Below are 21,050 nucleotides of genomic sequence, written 5' to 3'. Positions count from 1 at the left end.
GGATCATCAAGCTACAGCTTTCCTACTATTTCTTAAATTCTTTTTTTATTTTCTTTTTGGTTGGACCCCCAGTTGTAAATATCCTCAGAATGCCCATTCATTGTGGTGATAACCCCAGACTGTCTGCTGAAATGAACAAGAGGGATAGTGAAAGACAGAGGTACATGGAGAAGAGAAGAGAAGAGAAGAGAAGAGAAGAAAGAGCAGTTAAAAAAAAAGAACTATTAAAAAAAGCTATGAAATACGCAAAACTAAGAAATCTAGCCTATATATTGTGTAATACCCAAATCAGTGAAGCTAGGCGATAGATAATGCATATTATACAATCTTATAATCAATTTTCAACTTATAGTCAATAAATGTATTTATTTATTTATTTATTGCATATAATCCCTCATTCTCATCCTTCTTTAGAACCGCAGGATGTGGAAAAACAACTTTTTGCAGAATCCACAGAGGCGTGGGAGTGGCCAACAGTGGTGCTAGGTTTTAAATCCACACGTGGTCCGGGTCTTGGGCTTGTTTAGCACCCATACATAACTAGAAACTTCTGACCATCTCATGCCAGCGAGTTGCCCACGTCTATCGCGGCAGGGGCAGACGGGATCGGACGAAGGTTTTGATAGCTCAGCAAAATGCCATCTTATCCCCTGAACCAGTTTGCTGAGCTGGAAGAAATGATGTGCAAGGTAAACCAAACCCCCCATAAGAGCGCAAAAGAAAGTTTAGCGGAGAGCGAAAGTTGGCTAGGTCGGGGAGAGGAGGAGGGTGTTAGCCTGCTAGCTGCGCTGTTACGGAGTTTGCGGTCTCCATGTTATCTTTTCGAGTCTGCTTTAGTGGATAAAATGTGTCAGGCTTTCTCTTTTAAGACTCTTCGTCTGTCTTTTGACTGTTCTGTAACCTGAAAGTTTAACTCTGACCAGACGTTAAGTTGCCAGAAAGCAAGTTGTTGTAGTCCATCGCAACTTGGGCCCATGAAATTATCGATTTCATTATCGAGCCTAGTTTGTGATTTTCTCTCAACGCCGGTTAATTAACGTCATTAATTATTAAAGGTCGCTGTTTTCGTGCTAATAGCTTCTTCGATAGACAGTTCGCCAGTAAAGCATCTTATTTATACACATAACCCCAACAAGTTAAGTCACAAAAGTCATGGCTAACAGACTAAAGTCCCCAGTTAGAGCTGTGTTGAAGTGTAGAGGTCCTAAACTTGCTCGAAGTGGGGAAAAAAAAGTTTTGTAATACTTTTGTTTGTTTGTTGTTAAAGTTAACATTGCGTATTTTATTCCGTGCACTGAATGGAAACATTGTATAGCTCGTCTTAGTTATCAGAGCAAAAAACGTGTCTTGAAGGTTTTTTTTTTTTTTTTGTTCCTTAGGTTTAGATGGACGAATCCAAAAATCAAACGGAAAGAGGGGTGACGCTACGTATTACAGATTTGAATCTAAAATATCTGAATTTGTCGTGCCAGTACAATGCAGCACAAAATAAGCATATGGATGGATCGATGTGTCAAAAATTTATTTTGACGACACAAGTTGGAAAAAGTGTGCTTTTTATGTACTTGTATACAAATGCCCAGTACCTCCCCACCCCCGAAACTTGGTTCTTGATGCTTGAATCTATCAGGGCACCTGACTCAAAATATTTCCAATGAAAACATTTAACAGAAATGTGCAAATAGAGCAGAAGATGTAACCTTTAGTGTTTAGTGGTAATAACAAAAACATATATTAATGTCTAACATAAACTGGCATAAACTAGTTAGCAAATGTATAAGTTTTAAAATTGCTGAATACTAATAGTAGCTTGTACAGGCTAATGATGTGGACTTTTTGTTTTTTTTAAATACAGCATTTACTGAATCTCAATCTGAGGGAGCCGAACAGAACAGTGCCATCCCTAAGTCTGGCCATGAGAACACCAGGTTACATCGGCGAGCCATGTCGAAACACTTCATTTTCCCTCTCCTCCCTGTCTTGCCTGCCCACTAATGCTTCGGACAGTGCACTTCTGACCTCCAACCAACGGGGACAGCAATCAGAGAGTGATCTACTTTCCCAGCTTGGTAATTCCACGCAGTGGGAGAAGCCAGGCTTCTTTTCCCAGCGCTCTCTCAGCATGGTAGAGACCAGTGGTGCAACAAGAGCAAGTCTAGGCTGGCCTGTGACAGGCACAAAATCCTCCCAAAGTGACATCAGCTCCGCCACACTGAACACCAGTTCCTCCTCGTCTGTGTCTGCCTCCTCTTCGTCGTCGCGCTATAAAACCGAACTGTGTCGGTCTTTCACCGAGAACGGCTTGTGCAAGTATGGGGGGAAGTGCCAGTTTGCCCATGGGCCAGAAGAGCTACGTGATCTAAACAGACATCCAAAATATAAAACTGAGCTGTGCCGTACGTTTCATACCATCGGCTTCTGCCCCTATGGGATCCGCTGTCACTTTGTTCACAACAGCGAGGAAGAAAATAAACTTTCATTCTCTCGTTCTTCCTCCTCAAGCCTTCCTCAGCAGCTGCCCTCCACCTCCTCCTCCCGCTCCCATCGGCCACGTCTTATCCGGCAGAGTTTCAGCTTCTCTGGGTTTCCCTCAGCTCCCCACCAGGCCTTTCAGTCTGCCCTCACTCCTCATGTTTCTCTTGCCACCACCTCATTCACATGCCCACCAACGGCCTCTTCTCCTTCCTGCGCAGACATTACTGATCTTCTCTCCCATGCCTTTCTAGAAATGAACTCTGCCTTTGAGGCCTCCCCCGCTCAGCAGCACCATCCTCCCGTGGGTCCGGATCCCAGGTCTCCATTCATGCCCTCCCCTGACTCCGGCTATTCTCCGAGTGGGTTATCTCCAACGAGCTCCCCTTCCTTACAGCAGAGTCCCAGTGCTGCGGGGGTCCTTTCAGGGCCACTTGGTGTTAGATCCCTGTCCCACACTTCTCTCTCAGACCAGGACCAGGATGGGATCAGCTCTGCTGGTTCACTGAGCGGCTCCGAATCATCTGGTGGCATTAACGAAGCTAACGGCAAACGTCTGTTAGTTTTCAGTCAGCTCTCTCTTCCTGAGGATGCCACTGGGTTCTGCCTTTAAGCTGCAGATTGCTGGAACATGTGTACATGAGTATCCATACGCAGAATATCCACTGCGCACGTAGCCATACTTAAGAACACAGACCCTTAAACGCACACTCCCCGCTCACACACTGACTGACAACTAAGACATTTTTAGCATTCTGTGTGAAAAAACGACTGGGTGACCTAACACGCTGTCACACTGCACGCCACTGTCATTTGCACAAGGCACAGTGATGCTAAAACTCCAGTTTGTATGTGGCGGATTCACCAAAACGGTATATCTCAAAACAGATGTTTTAATGGTGTCCTTAAAAACCTTTTGAAGCTTTATCAAAATGATATGCTAGGATGGCAAAGTCCAACAAAGAATTTTGTAATCACAGTGTGAATTTAATTTCCTCCTGTCAGCATACTGCGACAGATCTAAAGAATGTGAGAAAGCCAAAGACATCTGTTTGTTGCTCGTTCGTTTCAGTAGGACAAACACGATGTGACGGTATGTTTAGGAGTTCTTCCATCTAATGTACACTGTATTGTTTATGTAATGTTTATAAGCTCGTGAAGTAGTGTTTTTGTTTTTCGCCCTTCCCTCTTGTGGTTGTACCATCTGGGGGCTGTGTTTAGATCGCTGGCCTCGAATCTGAATGTTACGTTTTTAAACAATGTATACCTGTAGTGTTATTTACCAGGTCTTGTTACGTTGTTGAACCAAGATTTGCTGCTGTGTTTGGAGAGATGCGAGCATGGGGTGAGAGTCTTCTTTTATATCAGGAGAGTAAGCTAGTGTGAGCGGAGGCGTTGCGTTTCTGCGGCTACTGCAGATGCTTTTTGGGTTCTCGTGCATTATTGACAAACCTCAAGCAGTCAAGTGTCAATTTGCCAAATTTAAACCACTCTGCAGCAGAGTGAAAAGTGACTCAGTCAGGAGAGCTTGGGCGCATATGGGTTCATATTGCACGGTTGGGAAAGCACAAGGTACCAGGCGCTGAATATCCATGCCGGGAGCTAGCCAATTAGTTCGATATGAAATGATGAGGTCAGAGCTTGAAGCCAGGTGACTATTTTCTGAGAAGTTGTCGTTTGTGGTGCTGAAGTGTTCGGGGTTTTCTTTGTTGTTTTTGTTTGTTTGTTTTTTTTATCTCAAACACAAACATTCCCAGTAAGTTTTTGTAAAGTGAGACTCTCACTCCGTCACTCCATCTCTCTGTTATTCAGTATTAATCTTTTTTTTTTTTTCTCTTTTCTGTTGATGCCTTTGTTGTTAAGACTGAAAAGTATCCTGGTCACATGCATGCGTAATATGCTCCCAGGTCTTTTTTTTTTTTTTTTTTGCCTTACGAAGCTAGAGTCAGCCTACTGTAGGGTTAGAGGTATGTGTGCATAGTGTTTTAGAAAATGTTACTTGGCTGTTTATTGTTTTTTCTTGTGTTAATGATGTAGTTGGTCTATTTAAAAACAAAAAAACCTTTTTCATCAGCGTGTTTAAGGCCTGTTTAGTGGTAAAGATGATCTTTAGTAAATTAATTTCTTTAATTTATTTTTAACATATTTATAGAGGACTTTTGAGTTGTTAATGCTTGCATCAAGTTTAATATATTTTGCTTTTTTGTACTGGAAATAAAGGAGTTTGTTTTGTTTTTTTTAACTGTCTTTCTTTGACTTCTGTTTGCCACCTGCAGGTAAAAAGTGAAGATTTTAACATTTGATGTGCAAACTGCTTTTATTGAATAATGCAGATGTTTAAAAGGGAGGGGGTTTAATATATGCTATGCTGGCGTTAATGTAGCGTTGGCAAAAAGGCTCACAGGATGTAAGGTTTTAGGTGCAGGAAACCAGTGAACTGTCATTTCTGCTTTTCGTTTATCACATTTCCCCAGTGACCTGTGCCGTTGAGGTTAACCGTATCTATACAATAAAATAATTCCATTTGAGCTCTAAACCTCATTCATGAAGCTCATCTCAAGTTTATTTCCTCTAGATGGCTAACCTTTAAAGTATTCATGCAGTAGTTTACACTACACAAGTATTCCCTATACTTCCAGGATTAAGAAGTATTCTGTGATGCAGTCTCAAGGTGAAGAGTGTGAAAGCAATACTGATGAGAGCCTTTGAAATCCAGGAAAAGTCTTGGCTTTTTATTTTCCCTACAAAGCTTAGCCTTCGCTTCTTAAAGGGAAAAGTGATACTTGTGGATTTTAAAAACTCAGTGGCTGCTGGAGTCTGAAGCGAAGTCTCGGGGTTAAAAATGAGGAAAGCACTGTGGTCTCTCGCATCCTCGAAGTTCAGGTGCAGCAGTGTGTTTCTGGCAGCAAATTTGCAAATCAAAATGGATTTAAGCGAGTTTGGCAGTGCAGTCATGGCTGTCCCGGCCACTGTGGTCGAGGGTAATACGACAGTGGGGTGTGAATGTGGGAGTGTGGAGCAGTGTCACTAAAATTTCATGTAAAGATGAGATGTCTTTTGTTTGGGGTTTAATCTTACCAATCTTCAGTTTCTGCTTATTTCCTTTCTGCCTTCCCTGATTCCATCCCACATCCCTCACTTTGTGGTTACTTACATCTCCCTTCCTTTTCACCTCCTGCCCCCTCTATACCAGTATAATTGGAGTGCAATGCAACAGTTCCTGATATGAGACAATCTGACAAAAACACTTTACAAAAAGGCAGGCTTGATTAAAAAAATTAAAATATGATTTCAGGGCTTAAGATGCCTACTCACCCCTGATACTCAAGGAATCTCTCTGTCATGCACACACACAAGGGCTATTATTTTGTCACTTAACATGAGATGGGCCGGCTGTCTGGTAGTGATTAGTGGCCGTGAAGGGTTTAGAGGCATGCATCTGCTGTGTGTGTGTGTAGGCATTGTGTTCTATAGATATTCTCCCGGTTGCCCTGTGGGACATAGGAAAGACAGGCAGATGGCTGTATTCAGGTCCACCGCAGGTCAACATATGGCTGTGAGAGTCTTACTCATACCATGCTTGAGTGGAGGAAGTTGAATGCGCTGGTGTGACGACAGAAAAGTGATAAAAGGGGAAGAAGAAAAGTGGAGATGAAGAAAATAAAGGGAGGGCAGTATGAGAGGATGAAAGCGGGTGTCATCATGTGAGATCATACAGATTAAAAGCAGCAACATATGTTTTTAGGTTTCTCAGATGAAGTAAAACGCGGCCTTTTGCGTTTGTGAGATGTAATGATAATAATAATAAAAACAGAAAAAAATACCTTCACACTTCTTTGTGGACGCATGGAAGTGACACAGCTTACTTAGATTGCTTTGAACCATATTTGACTTTGAATCAATACATAGTACACATTTTAGGGAGTTAAACACAGATTTTAAATTGCAGCTGGTGATGTTTTAGTTTTCTTGTACTTATTTCAAATAAACTGAAACAGGTTCTCTCGCAGCTTCTCACACAACAAAAGACTTCAGTCGGTTTGTGTGGACAGTGTAGCTGAATTGTAGCAAGTCATCAGTTTAGGAATACGAATGCTGGTTTAACTTGCACGCCCCCCCCCAACACCTTTCTTTTCTCCAGCCATGAACACACCCCCTCCTTTTCTTCCGCTCGCATTCACCGTTCTTCTTTGTGACCGCATTTGGTGACATTGTGATGCGAGGTAGAGCAGGAGGAAGGGAGGCCAAGCCGTGTGGCGCGGCACAAAACGGCTGTTGCTCACCGTCCTGAGAGCCAGTCTCAGATTCCCTCACTCCTTATTGTTTCAGGCATTTATGTACAGACGCAAGGTACTTCTCTCACGCTCACTCTTTCCTCTCCTCATCATCACGCCCCCTCCATCTTTCTCTTTTCTGCCTCCCTCAGCCTCTAATAAACTTCTCCTTTCCACTTTTCACCCTTCAGCCTCCTGTTGAGGCTCTTCATTCTCTCTCCATCTAATTTTCCTAAAGCCCACTCTCTGTCTCCTTCAACTTTCTACAATTCGACCCCCTCCTAGTCTTTTTTTTTTCTCTAATCCATCCTTCTGCTCCCCCCTTCTTTCCAAATGGTATTTGGACTAAGTGTTTAATGAGTTGCAACAAATAGGCAAAAGAGTGGGCAGTAGGCAGATGCTACACATTTATGCAGACATCTAACTCAATGTCTGTTTTTTTTCTTTCACGTCCAGCCCTTCACTCAGGTTGCTATTACCTAAGATGCACAGCAAGGGTCGAAAGGCAGCATACTTATAAGCAGTGACCTTATTTAGCTTTTTATTTTTTGGAATTTTAAGCTCATTCAAGTACCCTTATCTTTAGGGCCTCCAAAATAAGAAGATAACCCAGTTACAAGTGCCAAAGACAAGAGAGTCAAGAACATACGCTCACTGGCCAACTCATTAGTTACACCTTATTAGTACTGGGTTAGACCCCCGTTAGCCTTAATTCTTAATAGCATAGATTCAGGAAGGTGGTGAAAACATTCCAGAGAGTTCACTGCATGTTGACATGATAGCATCACACTGCTGCTGCAGATGTGCACATTCATTACATAAATCTCTTGTCCTAACACATCCCAAAGGTGCTCTATTGGTTTGAAATCTGGGCAATGTGGAGGCCATTTGAGTACAATTTGAGTTTAAGATGATTTAAAGATCTTAACAACATTACTACGCTACAAACATACTGAACCAATAATACAAGGCAGGATGGATCCATGCTTTCATGCCAAATTCCAGCACTACCATCTAAATGTTACAGCAGAAACTGAGACTCATCAGACCAGATGTTTTTCCAGAATAATAACTGCTGTCACAGCAGTATGAACAGTTGTGGAAATTAGAATCAACACTACAACCTCTGAAAGCCCAAGCTTGAGCCAGACACACCGAAGGGAAACAAAGTTGTATGTAAAGACCTTTATTGAGTAAAATTTTCCCACCAAAGGCAGTGAAATACTGGAACACAACAGGAGGTATTTTCCTTAGATTGGAGACAGAAACAGAACCAGATGAAAACCACAACATGTGCAATAATGTCAGTGTTGTGCCATATCAAAAACTGTACCAACTTGTGTTTTGACCAACCTTGGAGGTATAGGCAAACAAGGCTTCAAGTTAAGGTTGATCTTTTTGTTATTAAAAGTATAGACTAATCTTAATGCTTAAGAAGTAGAGCAGAGTAAAACCACTTCCTATCTTTTTCTTTTACCTTTCACATGAAAAAGCCTTGATATAAGCTGTAATTGTCAACTTCAAGTCTTTTTTTTTTCTTAAATGGAAATGTTTTCTATCATAAATTAAAAAAGAAAAAAAAAAAGAACTAAATTTATGTATGGGTCAGGTATCATGGAATAATTACACCAATGTTATTTGAAGAACTGATGAAAGTAACTGTGATGACCTCAACACTTGGGGGGGTCTGCATAGCCAAATCTGAAGAAATTACTTGAAAAAGACAGAACGGACAACAAGATTCTGGACATACCTCAACAACATGGTGAATCTAAACTCAAAGTATCAGACATATTGTAATCCGATTGTTAAGTGATGACGTGACGAATCCTACTTCCGGGCCTAAAGTAGTCTGCGTTTAATATGGCTTTTGTGTTGTTAACATGTTTAATGTTATGTATTTTCTTCTATATAATCTCAAAAAGCTCCTAAAACAGTCAGTGATCACTGTTGACCTCCCTCGGCTTTTATTACCGCTAATCATTTATTTAAGCTCAGTTTTTAAAACCTTAGGATGTAACTACAGCCCAGCCCATGCAGCAGTATATGAATGACTAACCTCGTATTGTGGATGGATTATCTCAGTTGTTCTCCTGGCTGAAGTTTGGTCCTTTTACAGCATCCTGCCATGCGATTACATTTGTTCCTGACCACCGAGAACACTCACGTTAACTTTTATCGAGTGGAAAAAAAGTTAGCTTGTTTATATTATGCTAACATAGCTGAGTCGCTAGCGGTCACGTAGCAAATCATTATATACCAGCTAGCCAAACTTCAGTAACCCTACAAACGTCACAGCTGTTTTAGCTTTCTGTTTTCATTTATGTTGGAAGTGATAGCAGAGCTGTACGTTTTCATTTGTTTCCAAAACCCCGCAGTCAGGACATGCTATATTGTATTTAGATAGAAGCTAGCGAGCTAACTTCCTGCTAACTTTAACTCTGTTAAATGTCATAAATTCCATTTTTATGGATGCCTAGATGTTAAACTCAATTGTTACACCTGGTAGAGCAGAACGCTGATCAATTTATTAAAGATGAAAGACTTTAGACAGTTTTTCAACTCTCAGTAATGCCATAGTGATCGTTTGATATATGGACCTGCAGCGGAGTTTAGGCCCAGACACGGCTAGTGACATCAGACTGAACAACCAGATAACAGCTGTATGTGTCCCCCTAGTGGCAGCAACAGTAACAGCCTTTCCCAGAGAAGTGATCATTTTATGGTCTTACATTTTATGTTTAACAAACCTTGTTTTGTTGTTTTCTTGTCACAGCATTTTAAATCCATTCAACAAAGTGGTTTAGTTGGGGGGGAAAAAAAGAATAAATAATAAATATTATCCAACTGCCTGACAACTGTATGATTAACTTTCATTGTAAACCCCAACATGTTTTACAGCTTACTTACTAAATTCCAGGAAAAATGTCACATTTAAATATCAATGCTCTAACAAGAGAAAACACATCCATCATGATGAAAAATAACATAGAAATACATTCAAGTCTACTCCACTCTTAAATGTGAGACCACTACATAGAACAACAAATAAGCTCGTATCATTCCACTTGGAAAAAAATTGTACAAATTATTGTTCTAGAAACGTATTACATTCACATAACTTGAAGAAACTCAAATATTTCTACCAGTGTATTATTCTAGATTTGCATTTTGCCTTAGAAAAAGTCTAAGTGATTCCCACTACTACATGAAAGACTTCTCTCCTGAAGTCAAAACTAAAAACCAGAGCGAAGCACCAGGAATTGGATACAGCTTTTTCTGTAAAGAACAGTAAGCACTGAATAATGAATGCAATCAGCCAGATGTAATGATTTGCAAAGGTTCATTAGCCACCAATGGAATGGATGCTGAAAAAGATTGCATTAAATGCCATCCACAAAGATGTTTTCTCTTGACTTATGCGGATTGTCCTCCTGTAGTATTTTTGTTTTTTAAACTTTTTCCAATTTTCAGACTAAGCACTGCAACACATTACAAAGAATACATATCCTGTTAATAACTACACATTCACTTTAACTTCATAGTATTCAGTTGGAAGCCAGTGCTTAGCAGATAAAAAAATAACTTGAGTTGAGAATGTAAAATAAGCAAAAACCTTCAAAACCAGAATCAGTATCCAAAAGGATTTATATTTGAGCCCTGGCTACCTGTTTTTACCAATCAGTTGTACCTGGTGGTCAGCAGAACGTCAGCAGTCCTGCTGGACCCTTTTGTGGATGTTTGATTCGCTTTATGGCTTCACTCATCAGTGGGAAAACAGGAACCATTATTTTCTCTTTTGGCACCATGTGGGCAGAAGATTAGGGCAACTTCTGGATGACCACCTGAAACTTACCTGAGAAGATAAAAATGCATAAAATATTATCCATCTGTACTGTCCTTTAAGGTACAGGACTATGCAAAAGTCTTGAGCCACTCCTCATTTCTTTATATTTTCCTTCCAATTAGACAGACTTTCTTGTAATCTTTTGAAGTTGTCTTGCACAATATAGTTGCCCCGGGTTTTCTCAAGATCTTACAAAGGAATGTTTTTTGTTTGTTAAGCTACTTAAAAGTGACCTGTGACTCATTCAAGCATAAAAATAGCACCTAACTCAACAGATGAATCTGTGTTGTGTCTACACATAACAGCTTGGGAAAGACTTGAAATTGTATTATTCGACACTCTGTTACTAGCAGGCTGTCGTAAAAACTCAATTTAATCCAGTTTCTTTGGCTTAATCTACAAAAAAGTGTTCAAAATAACACAGTTTGACATAAAAAAATAAAAATAAAAAATAAACATTTTTAATTCACACATCACCAGCTGGTAGTATCTCCCCCTTGAGTTTTGAATGTCTTTCAAGAAGCCTGGAGAACTATTCCTGGAGACTACTTACATAAAGAAGTTACAAGCAAGCTTGCCTAAAAGAGTTGGTCATACCAAACTTTGACTTTGCTACTGCACAAACTGTGTTTTCGCTTTATTTCCATGTATGTTTGCACAGGTTTTGCTGCAGCTATTTCCCATTTTCCAAGCAAAATATGAAGAAATGAGGGGTAGCTCAAGACTAGAACTGCTAGTTATGTGTACATTATAAATCTAATTAAACCAGACCTAACAGAAGCTCACAAGTACAGTAACAATGGTTGACTGAAAGGTAATAAGCATGTTAGTCTGACTAACTTTTCCTTACAGTAAAATAATTATGTTTTCACAAAGCACTTACAGGATGGCATGACGGAGACCTCAGCTGTTACCACACTCTCCAAACCCAGATTAGATAGGGCTCCTCTCACCACACCACATGAAAAAGCAAGGTACTGAGACACACACGCACAAATTAGTCTCTATTGCATTATGACATTCAGGTTTTGTTGGCTGTATGCCAAAATACAAACCCTTAAGCACCTAGTGATACTTGTTCTATATGTAGTCTTTAGGAATGCAGGAACATGAGTGTGTCTGTGACTATTCTAACCTTAGGAGCCTGATCAAGGTACTGCTTTCCATTGGACAGCTGGGTCAGCAAATTAAACTTGTTATCCTGCAGAACATAGGTCCCCTGGTGTGGAAAATAAACAAGACATTATATTAAAAGATAACTCATTTTAACCAGCAATACATGTGATTGTATTTCCTGATTGCTGGGAAAGGTTCCTAAGATTTAAGAGTTCAATTTAACATCCATATGAATACAAGGACCCAACAGAAAACTGCACTGTAACAAAATGTTCAATGTTTAGGGTTTTAAAGTTGCAACAATAGCGGATAGACATGAAAGTAAAAGATACAGAATTTTTCAGAGAAAGAAATCCATCTAAGGCCTTTGTTAACTCTCAAGCGCTTTTGTTTATTTACAAGAAAAATCAACAGGACACGTTTAAGTCAACTTTGACACTAAACCTTTTAGAGACGTTTATGTTCTTCATCACAGTAATCATCCACTACAAACAGTGATGCATTGCAAAGTCTCTGTTTCACAAGAGATCAAATTTCCTGTTGTGAAGGCCAAAAACGTCTGTTACAGGATATATAACTGAAGCTTGAACAAACACTACACAAAACCTACTTACTAATTTGGTAGTAACATACTGCATGGTGTAACATTTTACCTGATGATTTGTTCTGAGGTTGTCCACCTGTCTCCTAAACACCTTAGTCCAGAAGTCTTTACAGATAAATTTCATTATATCCAATTCATCCTTAAAGCTGGGAGAGTCCCTGGTCAACCTAGAAAGAGCAAACAAGTGATGAGACACTCACTATAAAGGAAGACTCCACTTAACTCAGCATTTACATGTGTGACTTACCTCTCAATAAGTCCTTGTCCCACTCTGAAGCCCATACCTTCCAGGACAGAAACACAGACTGCTCTGTCCTAAAAAGATAAAATGCAAGCGATTAATTTGAACAGTATATCATGTAAAACTGTGAACATGACGTCACAATATTATAATATAAGGGGGAGCTGTGTTCTAAAACCGGAAAAAATTGTTTTACTACATGACATTATAGGCAACTCCTTAACACACCTTGTTGTCCATGGTTCCTTTGCTGGATTGCTGCTCCTTGTAAACATGTGACACGATCTCCATGTGGAGAAATTCAAACAGAGTCTCGTCCGCCATCCCTGGTGAACACACAATAGTGACAGTCCGATGGCTTAAATGTGCTCCAACAGACAAAACCAGCAATAAATATCGTTAGCTTCATAGCATAAGTGCTATGAAGCTAACGATATGAAAATACCGAGCAGCAGCTTAACGGAAGCTAAGATGGTTAGCGCCAAACAGCTAGTACGGTTCACTAACACTGCCCCCCACGCTAAAAATAACTATTTTTATTACTCCCGTATATGGAAAGTTCTGGAGAAGGAGGTATCATATTAACGTATGTCATACATTTCTTTAATCTAAATTAAACCAGCTGAAATTGTAAATTGACAGTACCTGTAAAGTGACTGTAGAGCACGAAGTCTGCTTCCTGGTTGGCGCTCGATATAACGGCCAGCTCATTCCTTAAGTTGTACACACGCGGAGTTAGGAGTTTCTAACCTAAAACTGGTAACATGGAGAAAACATATGTATTTCATGTGCCACAACAACCAAAATTGTGTGATAAAATTGTTATTAATAAAACAAAACAGTTGTTTTCGTGTAATATGTAATAACAAACGTCCAGCTTCTCCGAAAGCTATTACCAGCCGGCGCTAACTTTCGACGTACGCCGGTGTGATGTACAAACAGACTCGTGAGCGCTATCATCCTATTCTGGGCTGAAACGTCATGTCTTGAATGTCCAATAGGCATGAAACGTCCGTTGCTACTTCCTTGTTGCTCATGTGATTTGTGTTTTGGTCTTTCAGGGAAGGTTTGTGACTTTTATTTTCATTTCAATGAAGTCTGCATTATATAAGACACATTTAATGGCATTGCTATTTCTAGCTGAATAAACCTGAAGTAAGATGTTGTTTATGTTTTCGCAGTCATGGCCGGCAGGTACCCGATAGTGGTCCAGGGCGAAGCGTCTGAAACAGACTCCGATGATGAAGTCTACATCACCTCTCTGACTCCCTCGGTCGGAGCCAAGGTTGTCCTGCATGCGTTATCCTGTATGCGTGGTTTTGAGAGTGATTTATGCACTTCAGCCAGTGACTTAAAATTTAGATTCAGCCATGAATCTACATTTTAATTTATTTTTTGTATCTTTTTTTATGGATGCTTTCAGGTTCCAGGGGAGGCGTCTGAAACGGACAGCGAGGGTGACCCGGAGCAGGCTCCTGGGACCCATGACAGCGCTCAGATATTAAAGAGAGACCTCCCTCCTCTAATTGTAGTTAGAGACCACCCTGACATGCACTCCATAGTGGAAGACAGACCGAGCCCCTCACACAGGCCACACGGTAAAGATGAATAAAAACTCCAGTGCTTATTGTGTGAAAGTACGGCCAACCCAATCCAAGACTATGCATACTAGTCTTTTCTTACTAGTTAACAATTTCAAGGTTGTCTCATATGTATCGGCTTTGTTTTAATAACACTGAGATGTGTTTGACAGTTTTGAGAGGATTTGGAAGTGGGCCTTTACAGTGTCTCGTCACAAATTTAAAAGTGAACTTAAAGACCAATCTAGTTTTGCTCTGAGTAACTTCAGCACATAATTCTGTTTTCAGGTGAGACCCTGTTACAACAAAAGCTGCAGGAGTCTAACAGCCGACTGTATGCTGATGTGGGACAGACACTACAACAAGTCTATGGCAGTGCCAGCAGGGAGGTAGGTTGATATTTATCCATCCATTCGCTTCCGCTTATCCTTTTCAGGGTCGCGGGGATATGTATTTAGACAAGTAAAACAAGTAAAACTTCATTTTTCAAATATTCCAAATATCAAATAATGCTATATACAGTTTACAGAAGACATTAGAAGTGAAACTAGTCCAAATCTCATAAGGAAAAGTTATGAAGGATGATGGTCACAAGTTGAAAGGACTTCCTATGGAGTTCTGTGGTGCATAATGCTTAAAAGTGTATTTTACTGAACATGCTCCTGTGACTCTTCAAGCGCGATATGTAGAGGGTGCTAAAATACTGTCCATTATTGACTTTAACTTGGCCTGCCCTCCTGGTTTTTTTCTAAAGCCTTTATCAGAGAGTCTCCACACTCAGAACATTACTGTCTTGGTGGATCCATTTACTGAGTCCGTCATTATCCGCTACCCTCAAACCAACTCTGCATCACACCACAGAATAGAGGATGTCACTGGCCACCACAGACTTATAAAATATCCTGAGCTTTGTCCAGTAGATGTTAAAGGGCCTCAATCGTCTGAGAAAATAGAAATGGCTTCTGTCCGATTAATTGACAATGTGAGCACCGTGGTGTTGGTCATCCTCTACTGTTTCGGCACAGACCCTATGAAGGGGAATAGGGTTGTTTGCAAAGGTAAGTTGCAGATGGTTTTGCTTACACGACGTCACAAGGTTCTTCAGTTCTGTACTCTTCCTCATTGCCGTCTATTACCCATACATCCTACTACTGTAGAGTTATCAGAAAATTTCTGAAGGTAGCAGATGTCTGTGAAGTAGGGCGAAGAGAAAGGGAGAGAGGACGGTCTCCCGTGGATAATACAGTGATACTTCAAATGATAAAAAGTAGAACAGATGTAAATATTTTGTCTGACTAGTAGTTAACTCGCTGATTACATAGATTCTGCAAATTCAGAATATTAAGTTATCTGGCTTTTTCTTTTTTTTATGTGAAAGGTGCGCAGTGCAACATCACAGCTGAATGCATCGCAGAGCGCCATCATCAACGCGTCCCACAGCATCAGATTAATCCTGGACGACCTGAAGGCTGTTTCTGAAAAGATTGACATCATCACCAGCTATCAGATATTGCCTGATATAAACATTAATCATTTAAATAATTCTACTGCTCCTGCACCTTAAATTGTTTCTTTCAAAACAAACATATTGTGATGTTTGATCATTGTTATGGGTATATTTTCTCCGAATACCAGAGTGAGCTGGACAAAATAACACGCTGGCTTCTTTATCTAAAAAATGCAGTACGTGTACATACATGGATTTAACAATCACACACTACACCTGTTCTAATGCTAGCCGTCCTCGTTAATGGAGTTACGATAGTTCTGTCATTTCTTGATTTGCAGAGTTACACTTGGATTTATATTTTACATAGAACTGGAGAGGATCCACTTGTTCCCTCCAACACTGTTTTTATGTCACTATTTGATGATTTTTTTATGAGGCACATCCTGTTCTTTCCCTGCTGTTTGCCAGTCCTCTGTGATGGGTCAAAGAAGTAGGCTTGCAGCTATAAATAAAAAATTGGGTTATTTCTTCCTGTGTATATAAAAAATGAATGTTTGCTTCAAAAAATAAATGCAAATATACACCAGAATACTGCTCTGTTGGTGTGCAAAGACAAATTTATTTGCAAAATTCAGTTTACAAAACCACATCAAACAAGCAGGAAACATCCATACAGTATAAAAGCAATGTTCTTTGATCCTGTTGATTTTCTAATAATTGCAGTGTAATTCTCTACAATTCTTAATGAATCTGGAAATAAAGTGGTAACATTGCAGACGCAATTTGCAAAGAAAGATCATATGCGGAACATCTGTCACTTTGTGCAATTGAACTTCTGTAATTACAGCTGCGGCTTTATATAAGTGATTACCAGTAAATTATTCTCCTTAATATCAATAATGTAACACAAACATTATCAAAAGACAGGACTCTTGCAAGAGCTATAAATCCTTCTGTTTGGTGTGTTTGTAGTTGCATCAGACAGGGGTGTAGATGTACACTAACACCACAACCAGCAGGTTGAGCACTGTGCCCACAATGCCCACAAGGCCGAGCAGGTGATCAGGGTCAACCTTGCACATTACTGACTGATGATTTGCACATACAAGATCGTCCGACACCTGAAAGACAGAGATGTACAGTAAAGTGAGTCGCCGCTGTGCAGAATGGAAACAGAGTAGGGAAAGCACAGGTATGTGTGGGGTTTTTATGTTTAATATATTTACTGCTATTAGTCAGTTGACTGTATTGAAGAGGATTTATGAATGGGGTTATATATATATAATAAACAAATGATCTGTTTTGGAAGTATTTTTTTTATCTCTGCATTATTGTACCCACATTATCATTAATATAGTCCTTTTTTTTAAATGCTTATAAAATTGTGATATATTTGTTATATTTGTTACAACTTTAGCTGCCCTCTTGGCCAGATCTCTCTTAAAAAACACTTTTAATCTTAAAGAGACTTTTTACCCAGATAAATAAAAGATATAAAAGTCACTTTGCCAAAAACCGATTGCAGCTTCTACTTTGTGTTTGGGATGTTCTCTCTGGCTCAATCATCATTAATAAGAGATATGTTGGACTTATTTTTGACAGATTGTAGGCCATCTATCTATAGAATAGAATCTACCAGTAAGGGTCTTATACTATGAGATAGCGCAGGAATTTACATATTTACAACAGTTGTAAAAAGCGCAAAATGAAAAAATAAAGTTACTTAAAAACAGTAAAAACAGCTAGCACTGTGTAAGAGAGAAGTGCAAATTGAATAATAAATAATTTGTACACTATAAATCTATGACAAACAGCTCCATGAAGGTATAATACAAAATTATGTTTGGGATCCGATGCTTGACAGCTGTTCACCAATCAGAATAAAGAGTTATTATACAGATTTATAGAGAACAGCAGGAATGATTTCCTGAAGCATTCATTATGGCAGCGAGGTTGAATCAGCCTGAAGGAGGAGTAGGAGCTCTTCTGCCTCAGAAGTCTGGACTTAGATTTAATTATACCCAAAATGTAACACTTTAAATTCCTGCACTAATTTTGGAAGATGTTAAATTTTTGATAGAGCTGAGCTGTATTTATTTTACCTTCTTCTCCCACAACGAAAAGTCAAGATTTCTATTGGATGTGACATATATCAGCCACCAGATGGCGTCATTGTCACATGCATTACACCAGCCACAAACCAGACCTCTGATCAAATAAAACATTTCTATTCGGTTCTATTCCGTTCCTTGTAATTAGCTCCACATCTGGACACATTTCATGTCCCGAAAAGTTTTACATTTGATAAAGTTGTATCTAAGTTTTTTTGTTTGTTTTATTAGACTTGCAGTAAGAAGTATTATATTCTTTTTTTGTATCTATGATTTGTTCACATGTAGGTTTGTATCTGTACACATTTTATGTCCCACTTGTATTGAATATAATAAATATGTCTCATGTAAGTTATTTGACCCATATGAGCTATTCAATTACATTCTGTCATTTGCACTCAGGTGCCTATTAGCACACACTTTAGTTTCTTTCTCTGTCTTTTAAAAGTGATATCTTAAAAAAAAAAAACAGTCTTGAGGAGTTAAAATTTTTATTTATTTAATATATTTTGTTCTTAAAGTTTATAAACATAAGTCACCTTTCCTTTGGGGAAAATAAAATACTCATAATTTTGTGCACTTTACCTCTCTGGTGTTTCTTTCTGGTGTTCTCTTTCCTCTGTCGTCCCTTGGCTCCAAACCGGGCTCCATTTTTCACGCTTCAGAATCCCTCAGAGAGCAATAAAAACTACTTCGACGTCAATGACAATCCACTCCCAAAGCAAATAGATCCAAATGTTCACAGAGATGACGACTGGCAGGACTGCGTGCGCGACCGGTTGCTCTCAGATTTAAAGCCACTTGTATCCTCCTCTCCCAGGGCTCCGGGGACCCACAGGTCTTGTAATGTGAGCGAATAAAGAGATGCTGGTTTTTCTGGTTTTGTTTTGTGCGTCGTGCATCACAGACTGCTACACAAGGCCAAGAAGCTGCTCAGCTGCTCTGCCACTATTTCTGTGTCAGGTCATGTAAAGTTGGCTTGCTGCTGCATGAGTGTGTGGATGTGTGTGGATGTGTGTGTCCACTGGGTAATGTTACCATGGGAGTGAAGGGCCTCAAATATTTCATGGTGACATCACAGATTTCACTTGCATTCATGTATGAGTATGATAGATAAGTCTGCTTTTTTTATCTGAGGATTCGTGAATGAATAATGTTTAAGAACACTTTAGAAATGCAATATTTTGGGGATGTTTCAATCTACCAGCTGCTGTTGCTTGAAAACATCCCCTTCTTTAAGTGCCGTTGCTTCCTTAGTACACTGGTCTTCATTTTGCACCTTAAACTATGAAGGTGAAAGGAGCAGATATACACAGCCTAGTGCAGATTGCCATCACGAGCAGTTTTTGCCGCTGATGAACCTCTGAAATAAAGATCCACTGGGGGTGTATTTCAACCCGAGGTGAGGTGTCAATTAGGGTCGTGGTCTAACTCCTTCAGGCCTTGTTACTTAAACCAAATGCAACCACAAGAGACAGTATCTAACCAGTCGCACGTTTGGTCACTGATTCTGCTCTTACTTAAATCAATCCTAAATAAATTCATATGCTTTAAATGTGCAAGTATATAGAAATCAGATGAGTGCTGACATGAGAACACTTGCATTAATAATTAATCATCTGGATCTGGTTAACAGTAATGCAGTCCAACCATAAATGTATGGCAACAAAGAAACTGAATATGCCTAATAAACATGCTATTTTGTGTAGACAATGTGCACTTTTCTTCTATTTTATCGTATCAATCTTTAACAAATTTACAATACTTGACTAAAAATGTTGAGAGTTGTTACATCTTTCACATTTATATTTTTCCTGTGGCCGTGTGTCCTTGCTTCCCGATTGATGGCATGGATTTTATAATGGGCAATGACATTGCAGGTGGGAAGGTTTATCCTACCCCAGAGGTCACGAAGACTCCTGACCTCAGGCCTTTGTCAGATGCTTTAAGCCGGCACCACCCGGATGTATTTCCTGTAGGTGTTCTTACCTGGTCACACGCCCATCGGCAGGGAGAAGTGGTTGACTTGTCAGAGTCGGTGGTTGGCTCTATTTTGGAAAAGGATGTGATGCCCTCCGAGGAGGAGGCAGGTCCTGATGCCAAGGAACTGGCTCAAGAGGTAGCTGAGCCTGCTCCTGAACCCGCAGCCCCCCCCCGCTCCTCACGCGGGAGGCCCTTATGATTGCTCAGAAAGAGGACCTGTCATTAGCCAAATGTTTTGCTGCCGTAGATGAGAGTGATGGTCCGACAGGAGACAGGAAGCAGACATTTTTTGTTTGTGATGGATTGTTAATGCGCAGGTGGACCTCAAAGCCAGGGGAGGACTGTAGTGTGGTCCAACAGATAGTGGTCCCGGCTAGTTTGCGTCAGCATGTGCTACAATTAGCCCATGATCATTCATGGTCAGGACATTTGGGGATAACTAAAGCATATGACCATATTCTGCAGCACTTCTTCTGGCCGGCAGATGTTGCAAGGTATTGTAATACCTGTCACACGTGTCAACTAGTGGGCAAACCAAACTGTGCCCCCGCCCCACTATGTCCAATACCTGCTGTTGGTGAGCCATTTGAACACGTTTTGGTCGATTGTGTTGGTTCGTTGCCAAGAACACGGGCAGGTAATCAGTTTTTATTGACCATAATGTGCTTATCCACGTGGTTCCCTGAAGCAATTCCTCTGCGGAGGATCACCACTGCAAACATTACTAAGGCACTAATCAAATTTTTTACTACCTTTGGTCTCCCAAAAACAGTACAAACAGACCAGGGAACTAACTTCTATCCCGAGCATTTAAACTGACTTTAATCTCCCTTGGCATTTCTCATTCTGTGTCCAGTGCTTATCACCCAGAGTTGTAAAAAAAAAAAATGTTTATCATTAGAGAAAAAATTACCAGTAATCATCCCACAGATGTAATATTATCTACAGCTACTCTTAGTACCATTGATGTTAAGTTAGACTCTTTTTCTCTAATTGATCTTTCTGAGTTAACTTCAATAATTACTTCCTCCAAGCCATCAACGTGTCTTTTAGACCCCATTCCTACAAAACTGCTCAAAGAAGTCCTGCCATTAATTAATTCTTCGATCTTAAATATGATCAACCTATCTCTAATAATCAGCTATGTACCACAGGCCTTCAAGCTAGCTGTAGTTAAACCTTTACTCAAAAAGCCATCTCTAGACCCAGCAGTCTTAGCTAATTATAGGCCAATCTCCAACCTTCCTTTCATATCAAAAATCCTTGAAAGAGTAGTTGTCAAACAGCTAACAGGTCATCTGCAGAGGAATGGTTTATTTGAAGAGTTTCAGTCAGGTTTCAGAGCTCATCACAGCACAGAAACAGCTTTAGT

The 21,050-nt window shown here is 39.9% G+C and overlaps 3 protein-coding genes and 1 long non-coding RNA gene across 5 annotated transcripts; 2 read left to right on the top strand and 2 right to left on the bottom strand.

Moving 5' to 3' along the window:
* The first annotated feature begins 500 nt into the window (after positions 1-500).
* LOC146559631 (mRNA decay activator protein ZFP36L1) lies at positions 501-4,706 on the top strand. Its single transcript, XM_085245735.1, has 2 exons — positions 501-689; positions 1,856-4,706. Exons 1-2 carry the CDS (start codon positions 636-638, stop codon positions 3,083-3,085), a joined length of 1,284 nt encoding a protein of 427 aa, XP_085101861.1. The 5' UTR covers positions 501-635; the 3' UTR covers positions 3,086-4,706.
* Positions 4,707-7,916: 3,210 nt separating this feature from the next.
* trappc6bl (trafficking protein particle complex subunit 6B, like) lies at positions 7,917-13,461 on the bottom strand. 2 transcript variants are annotated; one of them, XR_014888375.1, is made up of 8 exons: positions 13,200-13,461; positions 12,783-12,880; positions 12,561-12,628; positions 12,363-12,480; positions 11,729-11,812; positions 11,477-11,570; positions 10,438-10,602; positions 7,917-8,892 (listed from the first exon to the last, which is right to left on the bottom strand). XR_014888375.1 is itself a non-coding variant. In XM_085245738.1 (7 exons), exons 2-7 carry the CDS (start codon positions 12,876-12,878, stop codon positions 10,568-10,570), a joined length of 495 nt encoding a protein of 164 aa, XP_085101864.1. In that variant the 5' UTR covers positions 12,879-12,880; positions 13,200-13,461; the 3' UTR covers positions 7,917-10,567. The 2 variants fall into 2 exon arrangements, 1 of the variants encoding a protein (XP_085101864.1); XM_085245738.1 differs by having other exon boundaries at positions 7,917-10,602.
* A 94-nt stretch (positions 13,462-13,555) lies between these two features.
* On the top strand, positions 13,556-16,895 carry bloc1s3 (biogenesis of lysosomal organelles complex-1, subunit 3). The gene is made up of 5 exons (XM_085245737.1): positions 13,556-13,620; positions 13,736-13,839; positions 13,978-14,152; positions 14,423-14,523; positions 15,513-16,895. The coding sequence occupies exons 2-5, from the start codon at positions 13,738-13,740 to the stop codon at positions 15,696-15,698; spliced, it is 564 nt and encodes a 187-aa protein (XP_085101863.1). The 5' UTR covers positions 13,556-13,620; positions 13,736-13,737; the 3' UTR covers positions 15,699-16,895.
* Positions 16,176-18,603, bottom strand: LOC146559628 (uncharacterized). Its single transcript, XR_014888376.1, has 2 exons — positions 18,281-18,603; positions 16,176-16,705 (listed from the first exon to the last, which is right to left on the bottom strand). It is a non-coding gene; the product is annotated as an uncharacterized LOC146559628 (long non-coding RNA).
* Positions 18,604-21,050: the final 2,447 nt, after the last annotated feature.

The sequence above is a fragment of the Mchenga conophoros genome, linkage group LG14 (genome assembly GCF_057382185.1).
Source record: "Mchenga conophoros isolate Kocher_MC1m ecotype Shallow Benthic linkage group LG14, M_conophoros_male_GT1.1, whole genome shotgun sequence".
Classification (NCBI taxonomy): Eukaryota; Metazoa; Chordata; class Actinopteri; order Cichliformes; family Cichlidae; genus Mchenga; species Mchenga conophoros.
The sequence above is the reverse complement of the archived record's forward strand: the minus strand, read 5'-3'. Positions and strand labels throughout refer to the sequence as shown.

Bases quoted from the DNA above. Each gene is read 5' to 3' on its own strand.
- trappc6bl (XM_085245738.1), bottom strand. From the start codon at position 12,878: ATGGCGGACGAGACTCTGTTTGAATTTCTCCACATGGAGATCGTGTCA. The intron at 11,813-12,362 runs GTAAAATGTTAC...TTTCCACACCAG, and splicing joins ACCTCAGAACAAATCATCAG to GGGACCTATGTTCTGCAGGA. The intron at 10,603-11,476 runs GTAAGTGCTTTG...TTATCTTCTCAG, and splicing joins GGTCTCCGTCATGCCATCCT to GTAAGTTTCAGGTGGTCATC.
- LOC146559631 (XM_085245735.1), top strand. From the start codon at position 636: ATGCCATCTTATCCCCTGAACCAGTTTGCTGAGCTGGAAGAAATGATG. The intron at 690-1,855 runs GTAAACCAAACC...TTTTAAATACAG, and splicing joins TGGAAGAAATGATGTGCAAG to CATTTACTGAATCTCAATCT.
- bloc1s3 (XM_085245737.1), top strand. From the start codon at position 13,738: ATGGCCGGCAGGTACCCGATAGTGGTCCAGGGCGAAGCGTCTGAAACA. The intron at 13,840-13,977 runs GTTGTCCTGCAT...GGATGCTTTCAG, and splicing joins CTCCCTCGGTCGGAGCCAAG to GTTCCAGGGGAGGCGTCTGA. The intron at 14,153-14,422 runs GTAAAGATGAAT...TTCTGTTTTCAG, and splicing joins CCCCTCACACAGGCCACACG to GTGAGACCCTGTTACAACAA.